Source organism: Pseudorasbora parva, chromosome 1, assembly GCF_024679245.1.
Source record: "Pseudorasbora parva isolate DD20220531a chromosome 1, ASM2467924v1, whole genome shotgun sequence".
Taxonomy (NCBI): domain Eukaryota; kingdom Metazoa; phylum Chordata; class Actinopteri; order Cypriniformes; family Gobionidae; genus Pseudorasbora; species Pseudorasbora parva.
Genome location: NC_090172.1, coordinates 67,640,138 through 67,664,502, shown reverse-complemented (window position 1 = coordinate 67,664,502; position 24,365 = coordinate 67,640,138). Strand labels below are relative to the sequence as shown.

Genomic DNA, 24,365 nt, shown 5'->3' with positions numbered 1-24,365 from the left:
ATGATCTTCTTCTCCCCCGAGAGTACACGTAAGGGATTGTTTTGAAAGCGTGTGGAAAAATAGAAACCGGAATGATTCTCTCCCAGGACTCGCAAAACGTCTTTATAAACTAACACAATGATTTATCTCTCATCCTCCTGCAATTCATTGGATTGTTATTTTTTTTATTAATTGGCCCGTCCGATCGGTGGATATAACCGCAAACTTTGCATCACTGACACACACATGCACAATCAAAGCAAGATCAAAACTTCCGCAATTGTATTTTTCCTTTAAATATCAAGTCAAGAGAGTGAATAACGCACATCAAGAAAAGAATGTTATTTCACTATTTAAGCCCATCGGACAGGCCATTCGCTTTGCTAGACGTCTGGAAAACAAATAGCTCTGGGACGTTTGGCTTTCTGAGCCCTGGCCCGAGTCTGATTACAAACCGTAATGAACCAAAACACCACAAATAAATGATTATCCATCCTGTGACAGCATGGTAAGTAATGATCAGTTAGACACATGCACATAACCAATAGATATCAAATGATCGGCAACAATGCAATACTATCACATAACAAAAAAAAAAAACCCTCATATTAGTGTGTTTCTTCATTCATTCATCTCCTCCTGTCTGCAAATCCAGTCTCTTGTTTATAAATGAATCTGTGGTGAAATGAAGGAACAAATGCGCAATGTCTTCCCCATGTGAGCTGGATATTCATTAAAAATAAAGTTCATCCACGCATTTATAATATTGGAATCATTATGAAGCTTATGCAGCATGTTTATTGCTTGGAAGTTCGATCTGAGTTCTCATTTCATGACCCCATTAATGTTATTCAAACCATTGTTCTATTGTGGGGAAAAAACTGCATATATATATTTTAAGGTATGGTTGTAAGCTGATTTGTTTTGGAACTTTCAGAAAACCATAACTAAATTTTTCTCAAAACTGACTCTGCTGAGTTTATTGACTTCGAACTGGTGTCATACATTTTATATTTTTACATTTTACATTTATGCATTTGGCAGACACTTTTATCCAAAGGGACTTGTGATTTTTGTCAGTTCTTGCTTTCCCTGGGAAACCCATGACCTTGGAGTTTCTAGCCCCACGCTCTACTGGTTGAGCTACAGGATAAGCTACAGAACATTTTGCTAGCTCTTTTATAGAGAATTACTAATTATTGAAAGTTTGCTCATTGCGACTTATTATGCTAGCTTGGGTCACAAAAATATCTTGATACTGTTTTTTTTACAGGTAATTTGGCAATAGGAAGAAGCGTCATACAGTCATCAACCTATGGCAGCTGGATCGCTGAACAGGCCATTGATTTCAGTCCAGGTTTCACACAACCATGGTTAGTGTGCTCATCAACCAATCGCCAAACTAACCCGTGGTGGAGGCTGGATCTGGGTAATACTTACAGAGTTAGTAGAGTAGTCATCACTAACAGACCAGACTGCTGTCCGGAACAAATAAATGGAGCAGAGATTCGCATTGGAAAATCTTTGAGGAACAATGGCAACAACAATCCTGTGTGAGACCCTCTTTCAGTGGCTTAATATCCATAGAAATCCCTGATTCCTCAAGGCTGAAAACACAAGTGCAGAAAGAATAAAGTCTAAATGAAGTTTTCTCTGTCTCTCTGTAGATGTGCTGTGATTTCTAGTATTCCAGCTGGTGATTCGTCCACCTACACTTGTAACGGAATGGAGGGTCGATATGTGAATCTGATCATTCCTGGAGATTCAAGGATTCTCACGCTGTGTGAGGTGCAGGTCTATGCAGAAGGTCTGATCCAATCATGTTAAAATATATCCATTATTGATTATGCATGTTCTCAGCAGTCAATAAAACACACATGCATTCGACATTAATCCATGTTCATCCTCACTGCAAGTAAACCTGTATTTAATATCATCTGGGTCATATTTTGTTTCACTTTGTGTAGTTTTGTTAATGATTGTTTTAGGATCTGTCCATGTTGCATCTGTTTAAGCTTAAGTGACTATACAATATTGTAGATATTATAGACACACCGCCTTTGATGCCAAAAGCAAAATATGCAATCATATATTTTGAAATCATAAAAATGCATGATTATATGACTGTTTGCATTTATCTTTATTTTTCCCTCCTTTCTGTGACCCACCAGAACCACTGATCTAAACGATAGAGAGTAACATCCTGTGTGTTTCAGGTCCTTGTTTAAAGTAAACTTTTGTGAAGCTCAAACTGAACTCCAGCTTGAGTCTTGTGATACTTTAGTGTGCACACAAAGCATTCCCGTCTGGTATATTACCCAGACAAATTTGAAGTATTCATAAAATTAAACTGTCTCAAAAGCCCTATTCGAACGGGATTAGATTAACATGGGGGCAGGAGGTCTGTAATATTAATGGACAATTCGCACGGGATAAGACATCTCAGTAAAACTAGCAGAAGTGGGAAGAGTAACTCACTTTACGCACCACAGTAATATGCTTATCGTCATGTGCATATGACATTGCTGTTATCCCGTGAGCAAACACTCAACATGAGCACCAGTCCGAACCCTGTCTCCTATTTGTGTGTGTGTGTGTGTGTGTGTGTGTGTGTGTGTGTGTGTGTGTGTGTGTGTGTGTGTGTTTAATAAAACAGTTATGTCCAGTCTAACGATTCTAATTGGATTGTGTTGGTAAGACATTTTCCTAGAGCTAAAATAAATTCTGTGCCTCTAATAAGTGCTTTTGATCTTCTTTTTGCTTTAAATGATATGTGGAAAATACTGGAGGTTTGTCACAGAGTTGTCCCACCACCTACAACACAACCGAATGCTTCAAGCGCCTCCAAGCTCGCAAAATACTTTTAAACAGGAAATGATGGCATTTTAACATCCATTTTTAAAGCTGGTCCATTCGAACCGGATTAGTATTACCCCAGGTCATTTTTCCAGACTCTAAAAGTCTCGGTAATCTTCACTGACATTGTCCATAATGATTACCAAGATGGCACATTCAGACGGGACTAAAATCACAGAGAACCTCTGGTAATAATTACTTTACCCCCACTTCACCATGTTAATCTAAACATGTCCGAATTGGGCTAAAGAAATCTTAATTAGATTTCTTAATTAGATTTCAAATCTTAATTAGCGGCCATCACCGGGGTGTATTTTTGTACCTCCTAAGCCAGGGGTAGGCAAGATTTGTCCTAAACCTGATCAAAACCTGTACAGCAGATTTTAGCTCCAACACCACAGTATAAACCCATGACTCCCAGCATGCATTACAGCATTAACTATGTCACCATTGTTGAGATTGTTGAGCAGAGTGTTCCTTCTTCGTCTCCATCGTCACCTTCAAATAATACCCACCTAAATCTTCATCAACTAATTCACCATATATATCTGCAAGTTGCCAGGTTCCCACTGTTCACCAACACTCTGCCGTTAATAAACATCTTTATCACTTACTTGCCTGTCTGTTGCCTTCTTTGTTGACACAATGCAGAGTTCAGCTGTGCGTGCTGTTCGTCATCACCTCACCACTACACCTACTACTTCTTCTCCACCTGCCTCTGTCTGTGTAACCCCTCCTGATCGAACCGCCCACTTAGGGTTGGACTCCAACCCGGGTCCGCCGGCATTAGATAGATAGATAGATAGATAGATAGATAGATAGATAGATAGATAGATAGATAGATAGATAGATAGATAGATAGATAGATAGATAGATATAGTAAAAAATACAAAAAAAATACGGAATCATGGTATTCATGCATATGCCTTTAGTTTGTTTTATTTTTGATAAAATAACATGACATATGTCTCAACCATTCAAAAAGAAATTGAGAAATTCTCCTCAAGATGGGTCAGCTCCAGTGTCCCCGTTCCCTCACCCATGGCACACACACTCTGGTGATGGCACGCTAGGCTCTTTTTTGCCTCAACTTTGATGTCCGACCATTTCTTTTTTATTTCAGCCATGGTCCAAGGTTTTGAGGCTACACCATTTATGCCATCTGCAACCTTTTGCCACTCAAGTGCCTTTTTGACATTAGTAATGCCCACACTGTGCCCTCCAAACAACATTTTTCTCCTCTTTTCCACCTCACCAACGATAACTTCTACTTCACATTGAGTGAAGTATCGATGAATATTTACTTGTGGGGATTTTACCGACTATTTATGGGCAACTACTGGCATGACATAAAGCCGCAAAAGCTGTGCTACATTTAGAATTGATTGTGATTTATTAAGGGAAAACTGCATAGGATGTACGTGTGCATGGTTTTATAAATCCGAATATTTCTGCGTGTACGCATGTTCTATGTTTCATCCGTATGCCTTTTCTGGCGCAAATTTATAAATGATCCCCCTGTTCCGTACCCTAGTTGCCTCAATGAGATGGTTCTACTTGCTGCCTCTCACCAAGGGTTGAATCCTGCAGCTCCTCACAAGATGGTCAACTATGATGACACCATTGGTCTGGAGTTTCATCCAGAATGCAGTACGCAACAATGTTACCTTCTCCAGTTCACTCGCAGACCCCTGATTCACACTTCAGTCTCAGATGTTGACGCTAATATCCAAATAAATACGAAATGTGATTTGATTGGTCAGCTGGCCCAGTGTGTTTTGATCCACAAACCACTTGCTCTGACTTTCAGCAGAAACTTTTGTGTAAACCCAGTATTGTACTCTCTTAGGTTCTGGCAACTGTCCTCTGTAATTTTTTCACCGCAACTTTTCACAAGTTTGTCTGTATTAGGAAAGACAAACAAAGGGGTTTTGGAATCGAGGTGGAAAAAAACAACATCTCTTCAACATGGCGGCAACAACACGCTACTAAAGCAGGCTTTTTTTCAAGTGCACCTTAACCAGGCTTAACCCTTTCTTGTGCATTTCATGAGCAGTGTAACAGAGGAAATTAGCATTATTGTTGAAAATATCAGCATATGAAAGGCAATACTTTTCAATAAGGTTAAAATAATTAATGCAATATACACTGACCCAAAGGATTACTGTGTACACTAATACTGTGTTTGACCCCCTTTCGCCTTCAGAACTGCCTTAATTCTACGTGGCATTGATTCAACAAGGTGCTGAAAGCATTCTTTAGAAATGTTGGCCCATATTGATAGGATAGCATTTAGCAGTTGATGGAGATTTGTGGGATGCACATCCATGGCACGAAGCTCCCGTTCCACCACATCCCAAAGATGCTCTATTGGGTTGAGATCTGGTGACTGTGAAATGATCAGAAACATTACACCACCACCACCAGCCTGCACAGTGGTAACAAGGCATGGCGGATCCATGTTCTCATTCTGTTTATGCCAAATTCTGACTCTACCATCTAAATGTCTTAACAGAAATCGAGACTCATCAGACCAGGCAACATTCCAGTCTTCAACTGTCCAATTTTGGTGGGCTTGTGGAATTTGTAGTCTCTTTTTCCTATTTGTAGTGGAGATGAGTGGTACCCGGTGGGGTCTTCTGCTGTTGTAGCCCATCCGCCTCAAGGTTGTGTGTGTTGTGGCTTCACAAATGCTTTGCTGCATACCTCGGTTGTAACGAGTGGTTATTTCAGTAAAAGTTGCTCTTCTATCAGCTTGAATCAGTCGGCCCATTCTCCTCTGACCTCAAGCATCAACAAGGCATTTTCGCCCACAGGACTGCTGCATACTTTGTTTTTCCTTTTTCACACCATTCTTTGTAAACCCTAGAAATGGTTGTGTGTGTAAATCCCAGTAACTGAGCAGATTGTGAAATACTCAGACCGGCCCGTCTGGCACCAACATGCCATCCTCAAAATTGCTTAAATCATCTTTCTTTCCCATTCTGACATTCAGTTTGGAGTTCAGGAGATTGTCTTGACCAGGACCACACCCCTAAATGCATTGAAGCAACTGTCATCTGATTGGTTGATTAGATAATTGCACAGGTGACATTGAACAGGTGTTCCTAATAATCCTTTAGGTGAGTGCATATCATGAAAAATAATCTAATTAATCGAATCCTAATTTATAAGTATACTAATGTTTAATGTTAATGTATGTTACATGTATACCTGTCTGTTTGTGTTTTGAGTTCAGCCCCCGTGACCCAGTTTCTCAGGTTAACAGTGGCACATAGTCTTCCTAATTAGTATTGCCATCACCTGTGTCCTGTTAATCACCTCATTTACCCTGTGTATTTAGTTCTTAGTTTCCCCTCAGTGTTGGTCCGTCGACGTTCATGTCAAGTGGTGTCTTGTATGTTCCTGAGTGTTTATATTAAAGATTCCTGTTCCAAGTTCTCCTGCGCCTTCATGAGTTTGACATTTGCACCACAGTTTGTAACAGTATGCTTATTTATACATTTTTATTTATACAACTTGAAATGTTAAGTGTCTGTAGAAAATTACAAATGAATAAATGCTGTAAAAGTAACACATTGTTCTCATACCTAATACAAACTTTAACAGACTGAACATGTAAAATGTTAACATATCTGTTTTAATTTCAGAAATTGTCCTCTCCATACTTTGCATATTTTATTATTCAGATCTTTGGGTTGTAGAAGCTTGTATTTATTTGCCATAAGGTTGTATTTGCTTACTTGTTCCTTTCGTCAGTTTTAAGACTTATACAAATTATTGGGCAGCATTGTTTTTTTTACATCTTTTTTGTTTTTTAGATAACAAAGGTTTCCAAATTAAGATGTATTATTTAAGGTTGTATTACATAAAGTATGATTTGATCAGTAAATCATGGCAACTTAGGATTTTACATTACATTATCACAACTTTTTAAAGTAATTTTAACTTGTATAAAGTATTATTATAACGATTTAAAGTAGCAACCTAGCAAAAGAATATGTGCATTTCTCCATCATAAACACATTTGAGATATTAAACTTAAACTTAACCAGCCTTTTTGCAGCCTTTTTTAGACTCCTTCACATATTGTTTCTAAATCTAAAAATCTGTTAAAATATCAGAACCTTACACAAACCCCTGTATATTAATTCTGCATTGAGTAATATCACCACCATACATCCAGAAGATACCATTTTTGTTAAGATTATGTAAATATGATATAGACTTGCATAAGAGATTTATCTCCAGGTGCATCGCCAAAGGGAATGTACTCGGATGTCGTGACACTGGAACATGGGGAAATGCAAAAAACTCAAATGCAAAAATCTCAAAGTACAAATGAAGTTCAAATCATTTAACTCTTTCCCCACCAAACACAGAATTTTCCGATATTTGTGAAAATGCTTTTCTGCTAAACACAGAATTTTCCAGACTATAAATCGCACTTTTTCATAGTTTGGCTGGTCCTGTGACTTATTAGTCAGGTGCAACTTATATATAAAATTTAATTCATACTGACTGACAAGAATAAACATATAGCTCCATCTACAGCTGTAACGCCCGTTTCACACATACTCCGTCTGCAGTGCGTGTGCGGTGCGTGTTGCGTTGCGTGTGCGTTGCAGGAGCCCCACACCCTATAGTCCTTTCACATATGCTGCGTTTGCAGTCCGCATCTGATCCGCTGTTGCACACCACAAACACAGCATTTATTCCTTATTTTTTATTTAAATCCAAACGTTTTTACTGAACATGCCTCGTCAGAATTCCAATTCTTTTTGTTTACTCTTTAATAGAAGTCAGGTTACGTAGTCTAGGCTACTACATTTAAACAACATTTTATTAAATTCATTTATTTATATTTATATACTTTAGATTTAGCTCACACAAGTGGCAAAACATTTAAACATAGGTTATAGCCTTAAATCACAAACATTTTAAATTAGAAACTTACAATAGTCTATTCAAAAACAGCCGACTCTCGTCTTTTCTTTCGTTTTTACACCCTTTTAAAAGAAATCCTGCAGGGCAAAAAGAACTTTGCTTTTCACCTCCAAGAAAGTACGAGTGCTCTCCATTATGGCACATTTTTTTTTACCTAAATGCCAGGTAAGGTGTTGTTTTGTTGCTTTACTTGAGGAAAAAAAGCCATTTGTTGACTTTGAAACAAGAGTATATTTTAAATGATATGCATCTGTGGTGAAATTACTAGATTTTCGCGTCAGTACATGTTTATTTTAATGCGAACAATGTTCTATCACTTTAATGCAGCAACAACGCAGCGCAGCGCAGCAAAAAATAGACTCGGTACGAAAACGATCGCCTCACTGCTGCAGACGCAACGCACCGGGAACGGACTGACGGACCGCATCCGCGTGCAGTGTGAAAGCTGTCATCCGTTTACATGGGTACGGAAAAAAATACACACCGCACGCACTGCAGACGGAGTATGTGTGAAACGGGCGTAAGAGAGCGCTCTATGCTGCTCCAGAAAAAAAAACAAAAAAAAAACAAAAAAAAATTATATTATATATTATATAATATATTATATATATATATATATATATATATAAAAAACGGAAATATTAACTTAAAGACAACAACTTAGAAAGACTGAACACAAATAAAATGCCCCCCAAGAAGAAAATCCTATTACAAATTGCATGTAGTAAAATATGCAGCCAAGAACGATTCACACAGCGCTTGTCTCGCGCGGCTGAGCCTCTCCCGCTTCCTTCAGCTCTGGTCATCTTGCTTTCAGTCCGCGATTAGCTTTCTTTGTTTTCTTCATTACAGTTAAAGTAACCTCTGCTTTTCACCAGTCCCTCACAAGTTTCTCACTTACATCAAGCTTCCTTTCTGCTGCTCGATTATGCAAAGGGAGCAGGCGTGTGCGCGCTTCTGCCTTAATGCTACTTTAAGTCCAGTGCGACTTATATATGTTTTTATAATCTTCATGACACATTTTTTGACTGATGTGACCTACACTCCGGAGCGACTTAGTCCGAGAAATACGGTACACATCTTCTGAATGAGTACAGATCAAAACATGGGCGAAAGGACACAAAAGACAAGCAGTCATTTGTAAGTAGTTGCATATGTAAAATAACGTGATCTTCAACATAAGGGTCCGTTCTTCATACCTCACTTAATACATCTGAGATGATTTGCCAGATCCCAGATCTTCTAATCGTGATAACTGATCTCTGGCTAATTTGGTTCTTCAAACGAATTTGCAGATTTGATTATAACATCTGAAATATGTTATCTGAGATCTCTGCATTTTCTTGTGTTCCCTGAAGAGGGCAGATGATCGATACTCGAAACCACGATCAGCAATGCAGCGATTGGCTGGCATCAAGACAACATAGGCTGCATTTACACTGTAGGTCTTGATGCACAATTCCGATTTGGTGACTATATCCAATTTTTTTGACGACCCGCTTACATCATCTTTTCAAAAGCGACCCGTATCCGATATTTGCATTTATACTGTACACTGGGAATATAGCCCAAGACGTTCTTAACTGGTGAAAGGAAGTAAAACAGCGCGATATGCAATGGACGCAGACAAAATGATTGTACAATGTTTTGCTGTCTGCACTGATCCACACATCTTTAAAGTCGGCAAAACATTTCTCTCTTAAGGCGGAGAAAAAGAGGAGAGCCCTTGACGGGGTTGCCAGGTTTTCACAACAAAACCCGTCCAATTGCAACTCAAAACTGTGTTTAAGTAGCCCAATTCCGCATGAAAACCGCAGACTTGGCAACACTGGATCGCCGTTTGTGTCCACCTGAGTTGACGTCATTTGCCTCCGTCCTTTTTTCAACGACGTACGACTCGCATTTACTGGGGAATATCTGATCTGACCGCTTACATGGCAGACGCTAATGCACGCATCCGAATCATATCGGATTTATTACCACATATGAGTGAGGCCTGAATCCGATCTGAGGATATCGGAAATCATGCATTTTTTCCCCAAAAAATCGGAATTGGGTCACTCTAACCATGCAGTGTAAATGGGGCCATAATGACATCATATCATTAAAAAAGACACCTGGCAAAAAAACTTGAGAGAAAAACAAAACAAAAAAACAACACAAATTTGTGGACCTTTATAAACGTATCTATAGTTTTATATGCACCTTTTACACAACATTATAATATTTTCAAATAAGCTTTTATATTATTATTATTATTATTTAAAATTATGATTGCACCTGGTTCAGTAAAGAATTCTTATAATAAAGTATTAATGTTATTTAAAATGATTCTTGCCCCTGGTTCAGTAATGAACTCTTGTAATAAAGTATCAGTGGGGATATATTTTAAGTATCACCTCAAGATGCGATCTAATCCTGTTTATATGAAATAAGCTCTCGAGCAGGTTTAAGTTTATGGACCTTTTGCTATGACAGCAAGTCCAGGATGAGTGTCGAAGAACCAAACAATCCGAGATCATCGTCAACAATCAAATCCAGCTAACTGAGTTAGAGACGTACGAAGAATGGACCCCAGGTCAAGGTCAAGGTCAAGGTCAAGGTCACTTTTATTTATATAGCATCTTAAAACAACATTACAAATCCTGGATCATCTGATTGAAAAGCAGTAGAGTTATAGTTACTCTCAGCTATTACAGTAACAGCTGGTGATAGTAGATGTCTCTTATGACAAGTCAATGTGCCACTGTTAACCTGACTTTATTGGCACTGCATTGGCTATTTTTGATATCATTTATCACTTAATATATTTATATTATAGCTTGTTCACTTGTTTATAGACATACTTAAAAGATTTATATGAAAAATCATAGGCTTACCCTGTTTTTTGTGAAAAATGTTCCAGCTCCAGTCAAAGAGAGAGAGAGAGAGAGAGAGAGAGAGAGAGAGAGAGAGAGAGAGAGAGAGAGAGAGAGAGAGAGAGAGAGAGAAATATGGTAATGGAGGTGGAGAAATATTTTCATGTGACACACCTGACTGAAGTCACACTGGTATGTAAAGCTGAAACTTTGCATTATGCTATCACCTCTCTCTCTCTCTCTCTCTCTCTCTCTCTCTCTCTCTCTCTCTCAAACACTCCCAGGAACAACTTTCCTTCAGTGCTCAAATACAAGCAGAAATATTCGAGAAGTGAACATGAGGGTTTTCTTCAGAACTCTGTCACTTTTACTGGGTAAGTGAAACATCTTTTCAAATCTTGGGTCTGTCTGAAAGATGAGGCTGGAAACAGAAATGTAGATCACTAACAGAGGAACTATAATATAAAGTCACGTCACCTTTATTTATATAAAACTTTTTACAAGTCTAATTGTTTTAAAGCAGCTTCACAGTGTTAACAGGAAAATAATGCAGCAGGATTTTATTTGGCTGAACAGTCGCTCTGGTGAAAACGGTGATGTTATCCATCTTATTTCAATTATCATATAGTGTCAATGCGGGCAGATCAGTAATATAGTTGAAATGTAAGTGTCTCCAACTGAGCAAGCCAAAAGCCAAAGGCGACGGTGGCAAGAAACCAAAACTCCTTCAGGGCCAAAATGGAGAAAAACACTTAAGGAGAAACCAGACTCAGTCGAGGTGCCAGTTCTCCTCTGACTGACGAACAAACAGCGTATGATTATAATTCTGGCAACTTTGCAGGTCAGAATTCATATGAGATAAATAAGATTATTCAAAAGATTGGAGTTGTTGTGCCAGAGACAGGTTTATTGAGGATGTCCTGTTGATGCCTCAGGATAAACAAAGAGATGAACATTAGGGTAGATGCCACTCTTTTTATGATGTAACGAGAACATCAGGTGCTATGAGAAGTGTTTCCAGTTCCAGCTGACCTAGATAATGCCGCCTAAAAATCATTTAACTCATTTAAATTATAGAAATTGATGATGTTCAATGTGTATGCCATAGTAAAGAGAAGTGTTTTTAGATTTAAACTGAGTGTGTCTGCTTCTCGAACAATGCTAGGAAGACTGTTCCAGAGTTTAGGAGCTAAATAGGAAAATGATCGACCGCCTGCAGTTGATTTAGATATTCTAGGTATGATCAACTGGCCAGAGTTTAGAGACCGCATTAGACGTGATGGAGTATAATGTGTTAAGAGCTCGCTTAAGTACTGGGGAGCTAAAGGTGCCCTAGAATGAAAAATTAAATTTACCTTTCCATAGTTAAATAACAAGAGTTCAGTACATGGACATCACATACAGTGAGTCTCAAACATCATTGCCTCCTCCTTCATATGTAAATCTTGTTTGTGAAAAATACCACGGAAAAAGTGCGCAGCCGTCGGGAGTTCAGCAGATAAACAAGCGTCACGTGACGATAGCGACGGATCATCACAGATGTCATGTTCCAGGCTGTGCAGGACTTTTCATAGCCTTCCCACAGATAAACAATGTCAACAGTCATGGCTGATGTGTATTTACAATCAGATACCGCAACAATTTAATTCAAAGTTGTTTGTTTTGCATTAAAAGCATGTGCTGTAATTTAGATATATTTTTGCAGTTCTACAGATGCTAGAAATGTGGCTTTCAAATGAAAGATTGGTATCAAAGAGCACACACAGGTTCCTCACTGACGACGAGGGCTTGACAGAGCAGTCATCGAGTGTTAGACAGTATTCCAGTATTCGAATGCAGCGCTAAGATCGAGTAACACTAATAGAGAGATACAACCACGATCAGATGATAAGAGTAAATCATTTGTAACTCTAATTAGAGCAGTCTCAGTACTATGATACGGTCTAAATCCTGACTGGAAATCCTCACAGACAAAGGGGTGTTTCATTCTATAAAGGGGAACAATTGTGAAGACACGGCCTTCAATCATGTAAAAAAAAAAAAAAATCATGCAAATGCTTTTGAGTTCTCTTGCAGAAGTTTTTTTTTTTTTTTTTTCATCTCCAAATATAAGACAAGTTCAGTTTTACAGCAGAAATAGAGTTTGTCTCATATTTGATGACATTTGCCTCATTGATTGTGTTATTTTCCTGTTTATTACTGTGAAGCTGCTCTGAAACGATCAGTAATGTATAAATAAAGGTGATTTGATTTTACTACAATTTAAGTCTATTGACACTGCCTGATATTCTGTTTCTCATTTCAAGGGTTTTTCTTGGCTCAAATGAAGGCAGATGAAAAAGAAGGTAAGATTAGATGAATTAAGCATCATCACATCTGTTGTTAGTTATTTTGGAAATTGAAATACCAACAGATTTAAAGATGAAAGTAAAGTAGGTGCAGAATAATTAAATCATTAGAAATGGCTCAAGGTATTCATTTTAGAGCTGTCATTCGTTTAAAAAACATTAATTAATCAGACATTTTTTTCTATAATTAATCTTGATTAATTAATAAAACCTAGCATCAAAGTTAAAAAAAAAAAAAAAAAAGTTGAGCTACTGATATTCTTCAAAATATCACCCTTGAGTTCAGCTGAAGAAGGAAATTCATACAGGTTTGAAACAACTTGAGGGGGACTAAAGGATGACAGGATTTTCATTTTAAAGTGAACTATCCCTTTAAACCTGTTCCCGGCGAGTGAAAGAGCAGCAATAATCAAGTCAATAAATCTGGAAATGAGAAAAAGAGCACAACCAGGGAGAAAAAAAAAATCTTATCATCACCTCTGGCTGTTCTTGCCATAACAAACACAGTACAGAGAAATCAAGCAGTGTTGTGGTCGGTGTTTAGTGTCCACCAGCAGCTGCGAGAGTTCCTTCAGCGCAACTGGGGGTGTTAGGACCTTTTTACACCTGCTCACTTCATTAGTTTTATCTGAGCTGATTGTGAAAAGACCAGAAATAAATGCCTTCCAAAATTATTTTGCGGCAGATATAAATCCGATCACTCAAACCAATCCAGAAGGTGGACTGGGATGCATTTCATGCAAAACTGGACAAGTGTAAATGAATCTGGTTGTTTAAACCGCATATGTAAATTTTACTCCAAACACTTATATCCACCGATCTGGTAGGCCAAGTAAGAAAAAAATACTAGAAAATACGATGACGCATCTTTGCATTTCAACTCGAGGTAACTCGCATAATAACTTTGACTGTTTGCCGTTTTGGACTAATGATTGCTCGTTGGGTGTCATGGCCGCTGACGTTAGCATTATGTATTTGCTATAATCTCTGTGAGCCGAGTCTGACCACCAAAACTTTAAGATTAAACAAGACGGTTCATTCATATTATTTGGTAATAGTCATTACAGTCACTGCGGAAGCTCGGGTTGCCATAGAAACGTGACACACGCTTGAGACTGCACTCGCGCGTTACAAAATAATCCACAGTAATCAGATTGACAGCTCAATTGGACCGAAAAACCTTCATGGGCCTTTCAGTGATACACTGATCTGATTGATATCGATCCGAATAACATTTTGATTGGACTGAAAAAGGAGGTTTATTTCTTTTCAAATCTGATCAAGAGAACATGTAAACACTTGATTGGACCAAAAACCCAAACTGGAAAGGACTGCGCACATGTAATGACATAGAAATGGTGTCATGATGTGCGGATCGAGCTGCAGTTGTTAAATAAAATGTCACAAATTACTTTGTGCGGCTCCCAGACCTAGACCATAGTGTCCCTCCACAATTACTGTATTGCCTGGTCTAATCGGTTCCTCACTATCATGATTTATATTAAAATGAATTACTAATGCTACCATTACATCTATTATTATTATTATTACTGTTATTATTGTCTAGCCTGACAAGCCAGACCCACATCAAGATGTTTGGTCTGGAAACTCTCCATTAACAGCTCAATCTGAGGGGCGGATAAACGGTTGTCTTTCAAAGTCCCTCTGCCCGCGATAGGATAGTGCTAACCAACCAGAGCAACGAAGGTGAAGCAGAGCTAGTTGACGGATTAAACTTTCACCGTATCCGGTCGGCTAAACTCCAAACACATCTTCCCTTCTTAAGAATGACTTCAGTGCCGTTCTTTGTTCTTTTCTCAGAGAAAAGCTTAACTCCAAGTCTTCCAGAGTCGCGGTCAAAGCTGATTCGAAAGACCGCCGTTCGCCAGTTCCTGTGTTTACGTGCACGCGCAACTCGGGCATCATCATTATGGCCCCGCCCACCGACTCTATACACGATGTGATTGGCCCGACCAGAGTTAGGCGATTACAGCTCAGAAGTTTATTGAGAGTTGCTAGACGACACTCGCGGCAAATTACATTTGCTGCCGCTAGGGTGCGTCTACATTTCTAGGCTAATTATTGTCATGTGTATTATAGCTACTGCTATCACTACTACTATTACTTTTAGCTACTATCACTACTACTATTACTATTAGCTACTATCACTACTACTATTACTATTAGCTACTATCACTACTACTATTACTATTAGCTACTATCACTACTACTATTACTATTAGCTACTATCACTACTACTATTACTATTAGCTACTATCACTACTACTATTACTATTAGCTACTATCACTACTACTATTACTATTAGCTACTATCACTACTACTATTACTATTAGCTACTATCACTACTACTATTACTATTAGCTACTATCACTACTACTATTACTATTAGCTACTATCACTACTACTATTACTATTAGCTACTATCACTACTACTATTACTATTCACTACTATCACTACTACTATTACTATTAGCTACTATCACTACTACTATTACTATTAGCTACTATCACTACTACTATTACTATTAGCTACTATCACTACTACTATTACTATTAGCTACTATCACTACTACTATTACTATTAGCTACTATCACTACTACTATTACTATTAGCTACTATCACTACTACTATTACTATTCACTACTATCACTACTACTATTACTATTAGCTACTATCACTACTACTATTACTATTAGCTACTATCACTACTAGTATTAGCTACTATCACTACTACTATTACTATTAGCTACTATCACTACTACTATTACTATTAGCTACTATCACTACTACTATTACTATTAGCTACTATCACTACTACTATTACTATTAGCTACTATCACTATTACTATTACTATTAGCTACTATCACTACTAGCTATTACTATTACTATTAGCTACTATCACTACTACTATTACTATTAGCTTCTATCACTACTACTGATACTATTAGCTACTATCACTACTAGCTATTACTATTACTATTACTATTAGCTACTATCACTACTACTATTACTATTCGCTACTATCACTACTACTATTACTATTAGCTACTATCACTATTACTATTACTATTAGCTACTATCACTACTAGCTATTGCTATTACTATTACTATTAGCTTCTATCACTACTACTGATACTATTAGCTACTATCACTACTACTGATACTATTAGCTACTATCACTAATACTATTACTATTAGCTACTATCACTACTACTATTACTATTATTACTATCACTATTACTATTACTATTAGCTACTATCACTACTACTGATACTATTAGCTACTATCACTATTACTATTACTATTAGCTACTATCACTACTACTATTACTATTATTACTATCACTACTACTGATACTATTAGCTACTATAACTACTACTATTACTATTAGCTACTATCACTACTACTATTACTATTAGCGATCACTACTACTGATACTATTAGCTAATATCACTACTACTATTACTATTAGCTACTATCACTACTACTATTACTATTAGCTACTATCACTACTATTACTATTAGCTACTATCACTACTACTATTACTAATACTATTACTATTAGCTACTATCACTACTACTATTACTATTACTATTACTATTAGCTACTATCACTACTAGCTATTACTATTAGCTACTATCACTACTACTATTACTATTAGCTACTATCACTACTAGCTATTACTATTACTATTAGCTACTATCACTACTACTATTACTATTATTACTATCACTACTACTGATACTATTAGCTACTATCACTAATACTATTACTATTAGCTACTATCACTACTACTATTACTATTATTACTATCACTACTACTGATACTATTAGCTACTATCACTACTACTATTACTATTAGCTACTATCACTACTAGCTATTACTATTAGCTACTATCACTACTACTATTACTATTAGCTACTATCACTACTAGCTATTACTATTAATATTACTATTAGCTACTATCACTACTACTATTACTATTATTACTATCACTACTACTGATACTATTAGCTACTATCACTAATACTATTACTATTAGCTACTATCACTACTACTATTACTATTATTACTATCACTACTACTATTACTATTAGCTACTATCACTACTACTATTACTATTAGCGATCACTACTACTGATACTATTAGCTACTATCACTACTACCACCATTACTTTTACTACAGTTATTATTTGTTATTATTTTTTGGTATGGATACTACCTCAAGTATAAATGTATTACTATTACTATGAGAATCTTAAATTACCCTTCTATACATCTATATCACTAAAATATTCCATAGCTTAAACTTACCAAATGTATCTGCATACATCACTATATTTATATTCAGTTTCTCTCTATTTGTTATTGTTTTGTTTTTCTATCCACTATACGTGTATGTATGTCAGTGATCACTTACATTGTATGAGCTACTATATATTTTTTTATTTGCTATATTTTTTTCTCTAATAAAAACAAATAAATAAATAAATAAATTACTTGTGTTATTCAATATTCTCTTCCACTCATAGTCTGTGAAGTCATCATCAGACATACTCTTATCCACAGTTTTATTTGTATAGCACTTTCTACAATATACTGTTTTTTTCCCCATGAACGTATTCCAGTGAACATAGCAGGATGGGGCACACCCAGCCAGTCGGCGGTATTACAAAACGAATATCCCAAAAACGCTCTGGATATGAATCCCTCCACCATTACACATACACCGTTACAAAGCGACCCGTGGTGGACGCTGGATCTGCTGAAGGTGTACACCGTGACCAGAGTGGTCATCACTAACAGACAAGACTGCTGCAGCGAGAGGATAAACGGGGCAGAGATTCGGGTCGGAAATGTCTCTTCAGATGCTTTCAGCAACCCCATGTGAGTCTCTCTGATATATTCTTATTTACAGAGATTCTGTCCAGTTGGCTGGTAACTGTTTAGATTATTATAAAGCATCTTTAGAACCAGTTAACTGTTTGCCTCCACTGTTCACTGATCATAACTCTGACCGGTTATACAGAACATCCTGTTGATAGGAATCAAAAACTGCATTTGCAGCTTTTCTGAAAACATTTTTTTTTAAACATATTGTGCATGAATTTAATTTAGAAAGAAGAAAATACAAGTCATAATGAGCAAAAGCAACTCACACCCTTGTCTCTCTCCAGATGTGCTGTAATTCCTAGTATTCCAGCAGGAGCTTCCAGCAACTTCTCATGTAATAGGATGGCTGGACGATATGTATCTGTGGTTATTCGTGGATATGATAGGTATCTGACTCTCGCTGAGGTGGAAGTCTATGTGGCTTATCCAGGTAATTCATAACAACCTGGGGGCTCATTTATAAACGTTGCGTACGCACAAAAGAAGGCATAGGTCGCTCTCTACGCAATAATTAGTATTTATAAAAAGCACATTTGACAGGAAAATGTGCGGCCCATCACGCAAGCTCTGACCCAGGCGTACGCACAAAAACAGGTGAAATGAGACACGTCGGCAGATGGAAGAAACACATGAAAGTACGTGAATGTATGTGAAAGTGTAGACCGTTGTGTAAAAGAAGTGGCAATACTGCCTCTCATAAATAACATGAAGACTTCACAAAGTAAGTGTTACAATTAACAGCCTACACGAACACCCGTTTGATAGACCTGCAGTATAAAACAAACTAAATCAAACAAAAATACAACACAAATGCAAATGAACACATATTTGAAAAAAAGTATGTTTTTTTGCAATATGTTCTACAATAATATTGGAATGTTATGCAATTCATCCTCATAAATAATATGGTAAACAGAACAAAATAATGTAGAAAACTGATATTCTCATGTCCGTCTGGCAGAGCAGATATAGTTGCAATTAGATAGATAGATAGATAGATAGATAGATAGATAGATAGATAGATAGATAGATAGATAGATAGATAGATAGATAGACAGATAGACAGATAGACAGATAGATGGATAGACAGACAGACAGACAGACAGACAGACAGATAGATAGATAGATAGATAGATAGATAGATAGATAGATAGATAGATAGATAGATGGATAGACAGATAGACAGATAGATGGATAGACAGACAGATAGATAGATAGATAGATAGATAGATAGATAGATAGATAGATAGATAGATAGATAGATAGATAGATAGATAGATAGATAGATAGATAGATGCATTCATTGTCCATTGGGGGAAGTTGTTTTCATAGTAAAAATTTCTTCATCAGCTACGGAATCATGGTATTCATGCATATGCCTTTAGTTTGTTTCATTTTTGATAAAATAACATGACGTGTCTCAACCAGTGATGTGACGGTCAATATAAACAACCCATACCCGACCAACATTTTAAGCTAACCCGCCTGCAAATCGGACCGCAAAAAAGAAAATATTGTAACGTTACCCGACCCGCTTTCTGACCCGCATTTTTTAAAAGTAGTAAATGCTCCGCGTATAAATAGTACGAGTGTGCAATGTCGTGGAATGTATACGCCAAAACTCATTTTGGCGTGCATATGCTATGCTGTTTTTGGAGTGCATATGATACGCACTTTATGGTGTATTATACGTACGAACGCGACACGCGAAAAACTGCGTAGCATTTGCACGCCAAAACTCATTTTGGCATATACATTCCAAGAGATCGCACACTCATACTATTGATACACATACTGAGCTAGGCTATATGCGTTACAGCCTATTAACAAGATACAATTGCTCAGTTCAACGTGTTGGGAAGTTGGGCATTTTGTCCTGCGTCATCTTTATTTCAGACAACCCAGCCAACTGCGATCAGAACCAACCCGAATATCATTAAAAATATTTTTTGATATTTTAAACGCGGGTACCCTCGTTTTGGATCAATCCGTGCATCACTGGTCTCAACCATTCCGAAAGAAAATGAGAAATTCTCATCAAGATGGGTCAGCTCCGGTGACCCCGTTCCCCCACCCATGGCACACACACTCTGGTGATGGCGCACTAGGCTCTTTTTTGCCTCGACTTTGATGTCTGACCATTTCGTTTTTATTTCAACCATGGTCCAAGGTTGTGAGGCTCCAGCATTTACGCCGTCTGCAACCTTTTGCCACTCAAGTGCCTTTTTGGCATTAGTAATGCCCACACTGTGCCCTCCAAACAACATTTTTCTCCTCTTTTCCACCTCGCCAATGATAACTTCTACTTCACATTGAGTGAAGTTTTTTTTATGCCCTTTCTGTGTTTGCCATGATTTCGCAATCGATGAATATTAATCGATGTGGGCATTTCACGGACTATTTATGGGCAACTATGGTCATGACATGAAGCCGCAAAAGCTGTGCTACATTTAGAATTGATTGTGCTTATTTAAGGAAAAACTGCATAGGATGTGCACATGCACGTTTTTTTAAATCCGAATATTTCTGTGTGTACGCATGTCCTATGTTTCATCCGTACCCCTTTTCTGACCCAAATCCTACTGGTCTACAGGGGAATTTGACTGATTGCATTCAAGTGGTTTAAATATATTTATAGAGTGTAGTTCTGGTTTTGAACCAGACAGATCTGGTAGAAGTGCATTCCTAAAATGAAGTAAATGCTTATAAAATGAAATTTAACTTGATTATTTTACAGATAATTTGGCAGCAGGAAAAAGAGTCACACAGTCATCAACCTATGGCATTTTGATCGCTGAACATGCCATCGATTTCAATCCAGGTTATTTCACACACCCATGGTTAGCGTGTTCGTTAACCAATTATGAGACTAACCCGTGGTGGAGGCTGGATCTGGGTCAGATTTACAAAGTCAGTAGAGTGGTCGTCACTAACAGACCAGACTATATGCCGGAACGAATAAATGGAGCAGAGATTCATGTCGGAAGCTCTTTGGATAACAATGGCAACAACAATCCTGTGTGAGACCCTCTTTCAGTGTCTTAATATCCATAGAAATCCCTGATTCCTCAAGGCTGAAAACACAAGTGCAGAAAGAATAAAGTCTAAATTAAGTTTTCTCTGTCTCTCTGTAGATGTGCTGTGATTTCTAGTATTCCAGCTGGTGTTTCGTCCACCTACACTTGTAACGGAATGGAGGGTCGATATGTGAACCTGATCATTCCTGGATATTCAAGGGCTCTCTCTCTGTGTGAGGTGCAGGTCTATGGAGAAGGTCTGATCCAATATACTTTGTTGAAATATGTCCATTTAGTATTGATTTCTTTACTGATTCAGTCAATAAAACAATTTTTTGGCTGACACCATGTTCCTATTCAGTCAGTCATGTTTAAAGTTGCGTCAGACTGATGTCTTTAGGGGTCTCGCCTGGGGGCCCAATCAGATTATCCCAGGTTTTGGCACCATCTGTAAGGGCGGATCACCTTACAGTGGTTCAGGCTGAGTCACAGGGTTGCTGAATGACTAAAGAAACGTTATCAGCAGGACTGTAGAAAATGGTACATTTCTCGTCTTTACCACCCACTACTACTTATACCAACGATGGAAATAAGCACAGTTACAATAGCAAAATATGTGGGTGAGCGATGCTTTAATGTGACTATATTGTATTGCAATAGGTACCACTTCAAAGTCAATACCAAATCAAAACTAGTTAGCAAATCATTTGTAATTGAAAGAATTTAATGACAAAATCTGGTTATGCTTACACTTAGTAACAAAATAGATGTTTGAGATGATAATAAACATTAATCATACCCAGCATGTATAGAATGTTACATGAGAGAGAGAGAGAGAGAGAGAGAGAGAGAGAGAGAGAGAGAGAGAGAGAGAGAGAGTGAGTTAGACAAAAAAGACAGAGTAGAAGAGTGCAAAGAGAAGAGCCAAAAAGAAGGCCCCCAATATAAGTGAGAGCCAGAGAATAAAGACAGAGCAACAGTTACAATCTTCTTTTATCCTTTTCTGACCATGTGACTGAAACCCTAATGTGAGACATTCAAACTGACCAATCAGACCAAACTTCCTCCACTGTACTTCAGGTGTGGCACACATTTGGCCTTCAGGCCTTCAGAATCTCATTGTCTGTAGGAATTCCAAATGGCCTTTCTGATAAGAGAGATGGGGGTTGAAAACATTACACCGAATATCTTTGTTCAATTTCAAATATCAAATATAGCTGCAAGCAGCCATTACCGGGGCCAAGTCAACAAAGGCAAACAAGGAAGATAGCAGCAAAACCTGCAAAAATGAGTAAAGACATTTGGTATCACCTAATGTTTTATAAGCACTTAATTAGCACGCTGCCCAAACCATACATCAAAACCTGGCAAATCTGGTATCGTTGGACTCGGCAAGGATTCAGGAGATAAAAAGTTACTCCCATCAAAATATGTAAAGCACACACCAAAGTTTTAAGTGTTTGAAAAAAACATTATCCACTAGGTGGCGCTGTTTTGAAACTTGTAAGGCTACTTCAGGGCATGGTGGTGATGACCCATACCAAGTTTTGTAACGATCCGTTCATGCGTTCATAAAATACAGCATTTTAGCACATAATTCAAAATGGCCGACAGCCAAAATGGCAAACATTCTAAAATTGGATATCAGTCGACTCGGAATGACGCCCTGAATCTAACGGGCATTCTAACGGAATCTATGATTTTTGGATAAACGGTTCATAAGTTATAAAAATAGCCACTTTACGTATCTCTGGACCAGTAGGTGGCACTGTGCCGAAACGCTGCATGTTGCCTCAGATCATGCTTGTGATGACACGTGCCAAGTTTGGTTTGAATACTATAAAGAATTGCAGAGATATATTCTTTAGCGTGTTTTTATAACCGGTACGTAAAATTTATTTCCGCGTTTAGCAAAAATGATTTGACGAATCAACTTGAATTCCATAACTTTTTGTCAGCATGGTCTGACAATGATCTGGTTAAATTTTCATGTAAATCTGACCAACGTCTTAGGAAAAGTTGAAGGAATAATAATAATAATAAAAACAATTGTTTCTAGCCCTTATGGTTAAAAAGTTATTAGCATAAACATGAGTAAAATTTGGACGGTTGGTGGCGCTAGAGGGGATGATTTAGAGGCTCCAAATTTGGTGTGGTTACTATTGTTATTGACCTCTATCAGTGTACCAAATTTCATAACTTTCCCGCAAGCGGTTCTATGAGCTGCCATAGGCGTGGCAAAATAATAAGAAATCTAACGATTTCAAGAGGGGCTTGGCCCCTAAATGTCTTTGATTATTTTCAATTCTACAAGATGCTGAATTAAACAAAAAGATCTTCCTCATGCAGACTGAAACATCTGAAGCATGCGCACAAAGATACCTCTAAGATAGTGCCTGATCTGGATATACAAAGAATTACAGTATTTTTAAAATATATCTCTTGGCGAAAATTCTCACAAACATTATCTGTTGTGTTAAAACTACACTGTGTAACTTTTTTCCGTCTGCTAGAGGGCGCCTATTCAAAACAAAAGGCATAGTTTGATGACGCCAAGTTTGAGTGCAGAATCGTAGGACAGGTGTTCTTCACCTCACAGCCGTTGGGAAAGAATCTGGATAGGACTCAGGCAAAAATCATGTTCATGAAGTTGATTATTAACGCTACTGTAGTATGACGCAAGCAGGACCAAGTGTTGAGGAGCTGAGAAAGGCCTCTGGAGCAATTTTACACAACACAGTTTGCACTCGAGCAGCGGGACATTTATTATGAAGGGACACAGTTGCTGACGGTATTTCCACTTTTCTTGTCATGAGTATGAGGTAATGCAGCTCTGTTTATCATATTAGATACATTTAACTGTGTTTAAAATGATGGTATGACATTACTGTCACAGTTCTCTGAAAGAGGACTCAAATGCAGGAATGAGTGATCAGGGGTTTATTAACAAGACAACTGACAAAGGCAAGGAATGGTGAGGAGGTGAACAGTCCAAACAGTAGGCAGATAAGGAACATAATCACAGGCAGAAAGAGCAGCCACTATAACCAGCTCAAGAAGGTTGTAGACTGGAGAACAGTGTTGTCAGAGCACAGGCCCTGTGGGCCCTTGGATAGCGCTCTCGGCAGTGCGCTATGTGACTGCTCTCTCAGCAGCGGGCCCTGGGATAGTGCTCTCGGCAGTGGGCTCTGGGACTGCTCTCTCAGCAGCGGGCCCTGGGATAGTGCTCTCGGCAGTGGGCTCTGGGACTGCTCTCTCAGCAGCGGGCCCTGGGATAGTGCTCTCAGCAGTGCGCTCTGTGACTGCTCTCTCAGCAGCGGGCCCTGGGATAGTGTTCTCGGCAGTGGGCTCTGGGACTGCTCTCTCAGCAGCGGGCCCTGGGATAGTGCTCTCGGCAGTGGGCTCTGGGACTGCTCTCTCAGCAGCAGGCCCTGGGATAG

General features: G+C 38.1%; 1 protein-coding gene and 1 pseudogene across 1 annotated transcript; both read left to right on the top strand.

Annotated features, from left to right (window-relative positions):
* LOC137075160 (fucolectin-like) lies at nt 1–2,263 on the top strand (annotated as a pseudogene).
* Nucleotides 2,264–2,982: 719 nt separating this feature from the next.
* Nucleotides 2,983–23,829, top strand: LOC137075098 (uncharacterized). Its single transcript, XM_067443352.1, has 8 exons — nt 2,983–3,023; nt 4,370–4,485; nt 12,947–12,985; nt 17,644–17,902; nt 18,193–18,338; nt 20,646–20,928; nt 21,043–21,182; nt 23,822–23,829. The coding sequence occupies exons 1-8, from the start codon at nt 2,983–2,985 to the stop codon at nt 23,827–23,829; spliced, it is 1,032 nt and encodes a 343-aa protein (XP_067299453.1).
* The last annotated feature ends 536 nt before the right edge of the window (nt 23,830–24,365 follow it).

Bases quoted from the DNA above. Each gene is read 5' to 3' on its own strand.
- LOC137075098 (XM_067443352.1), top strand. From the start codon at position 2,983: ATGGCACATTCAGACGGGACTAAAATCACAGAGAACCTCTG. The intron at 12,986-17,643 runs GTAAGATTAGAT...AACGTATTCCAG, and splicing joins GAAGGCAGATGAAAAAGAAG to TGAACATAGCAGGATGGGGC. The intron at 20,929-21,042 runs GTGAGACCCTCT...GTCTCTCTGTAG, and splicing joins AATGGCAACAACAATCCTGT to ATGTGCTGTGATTTCTAGTA.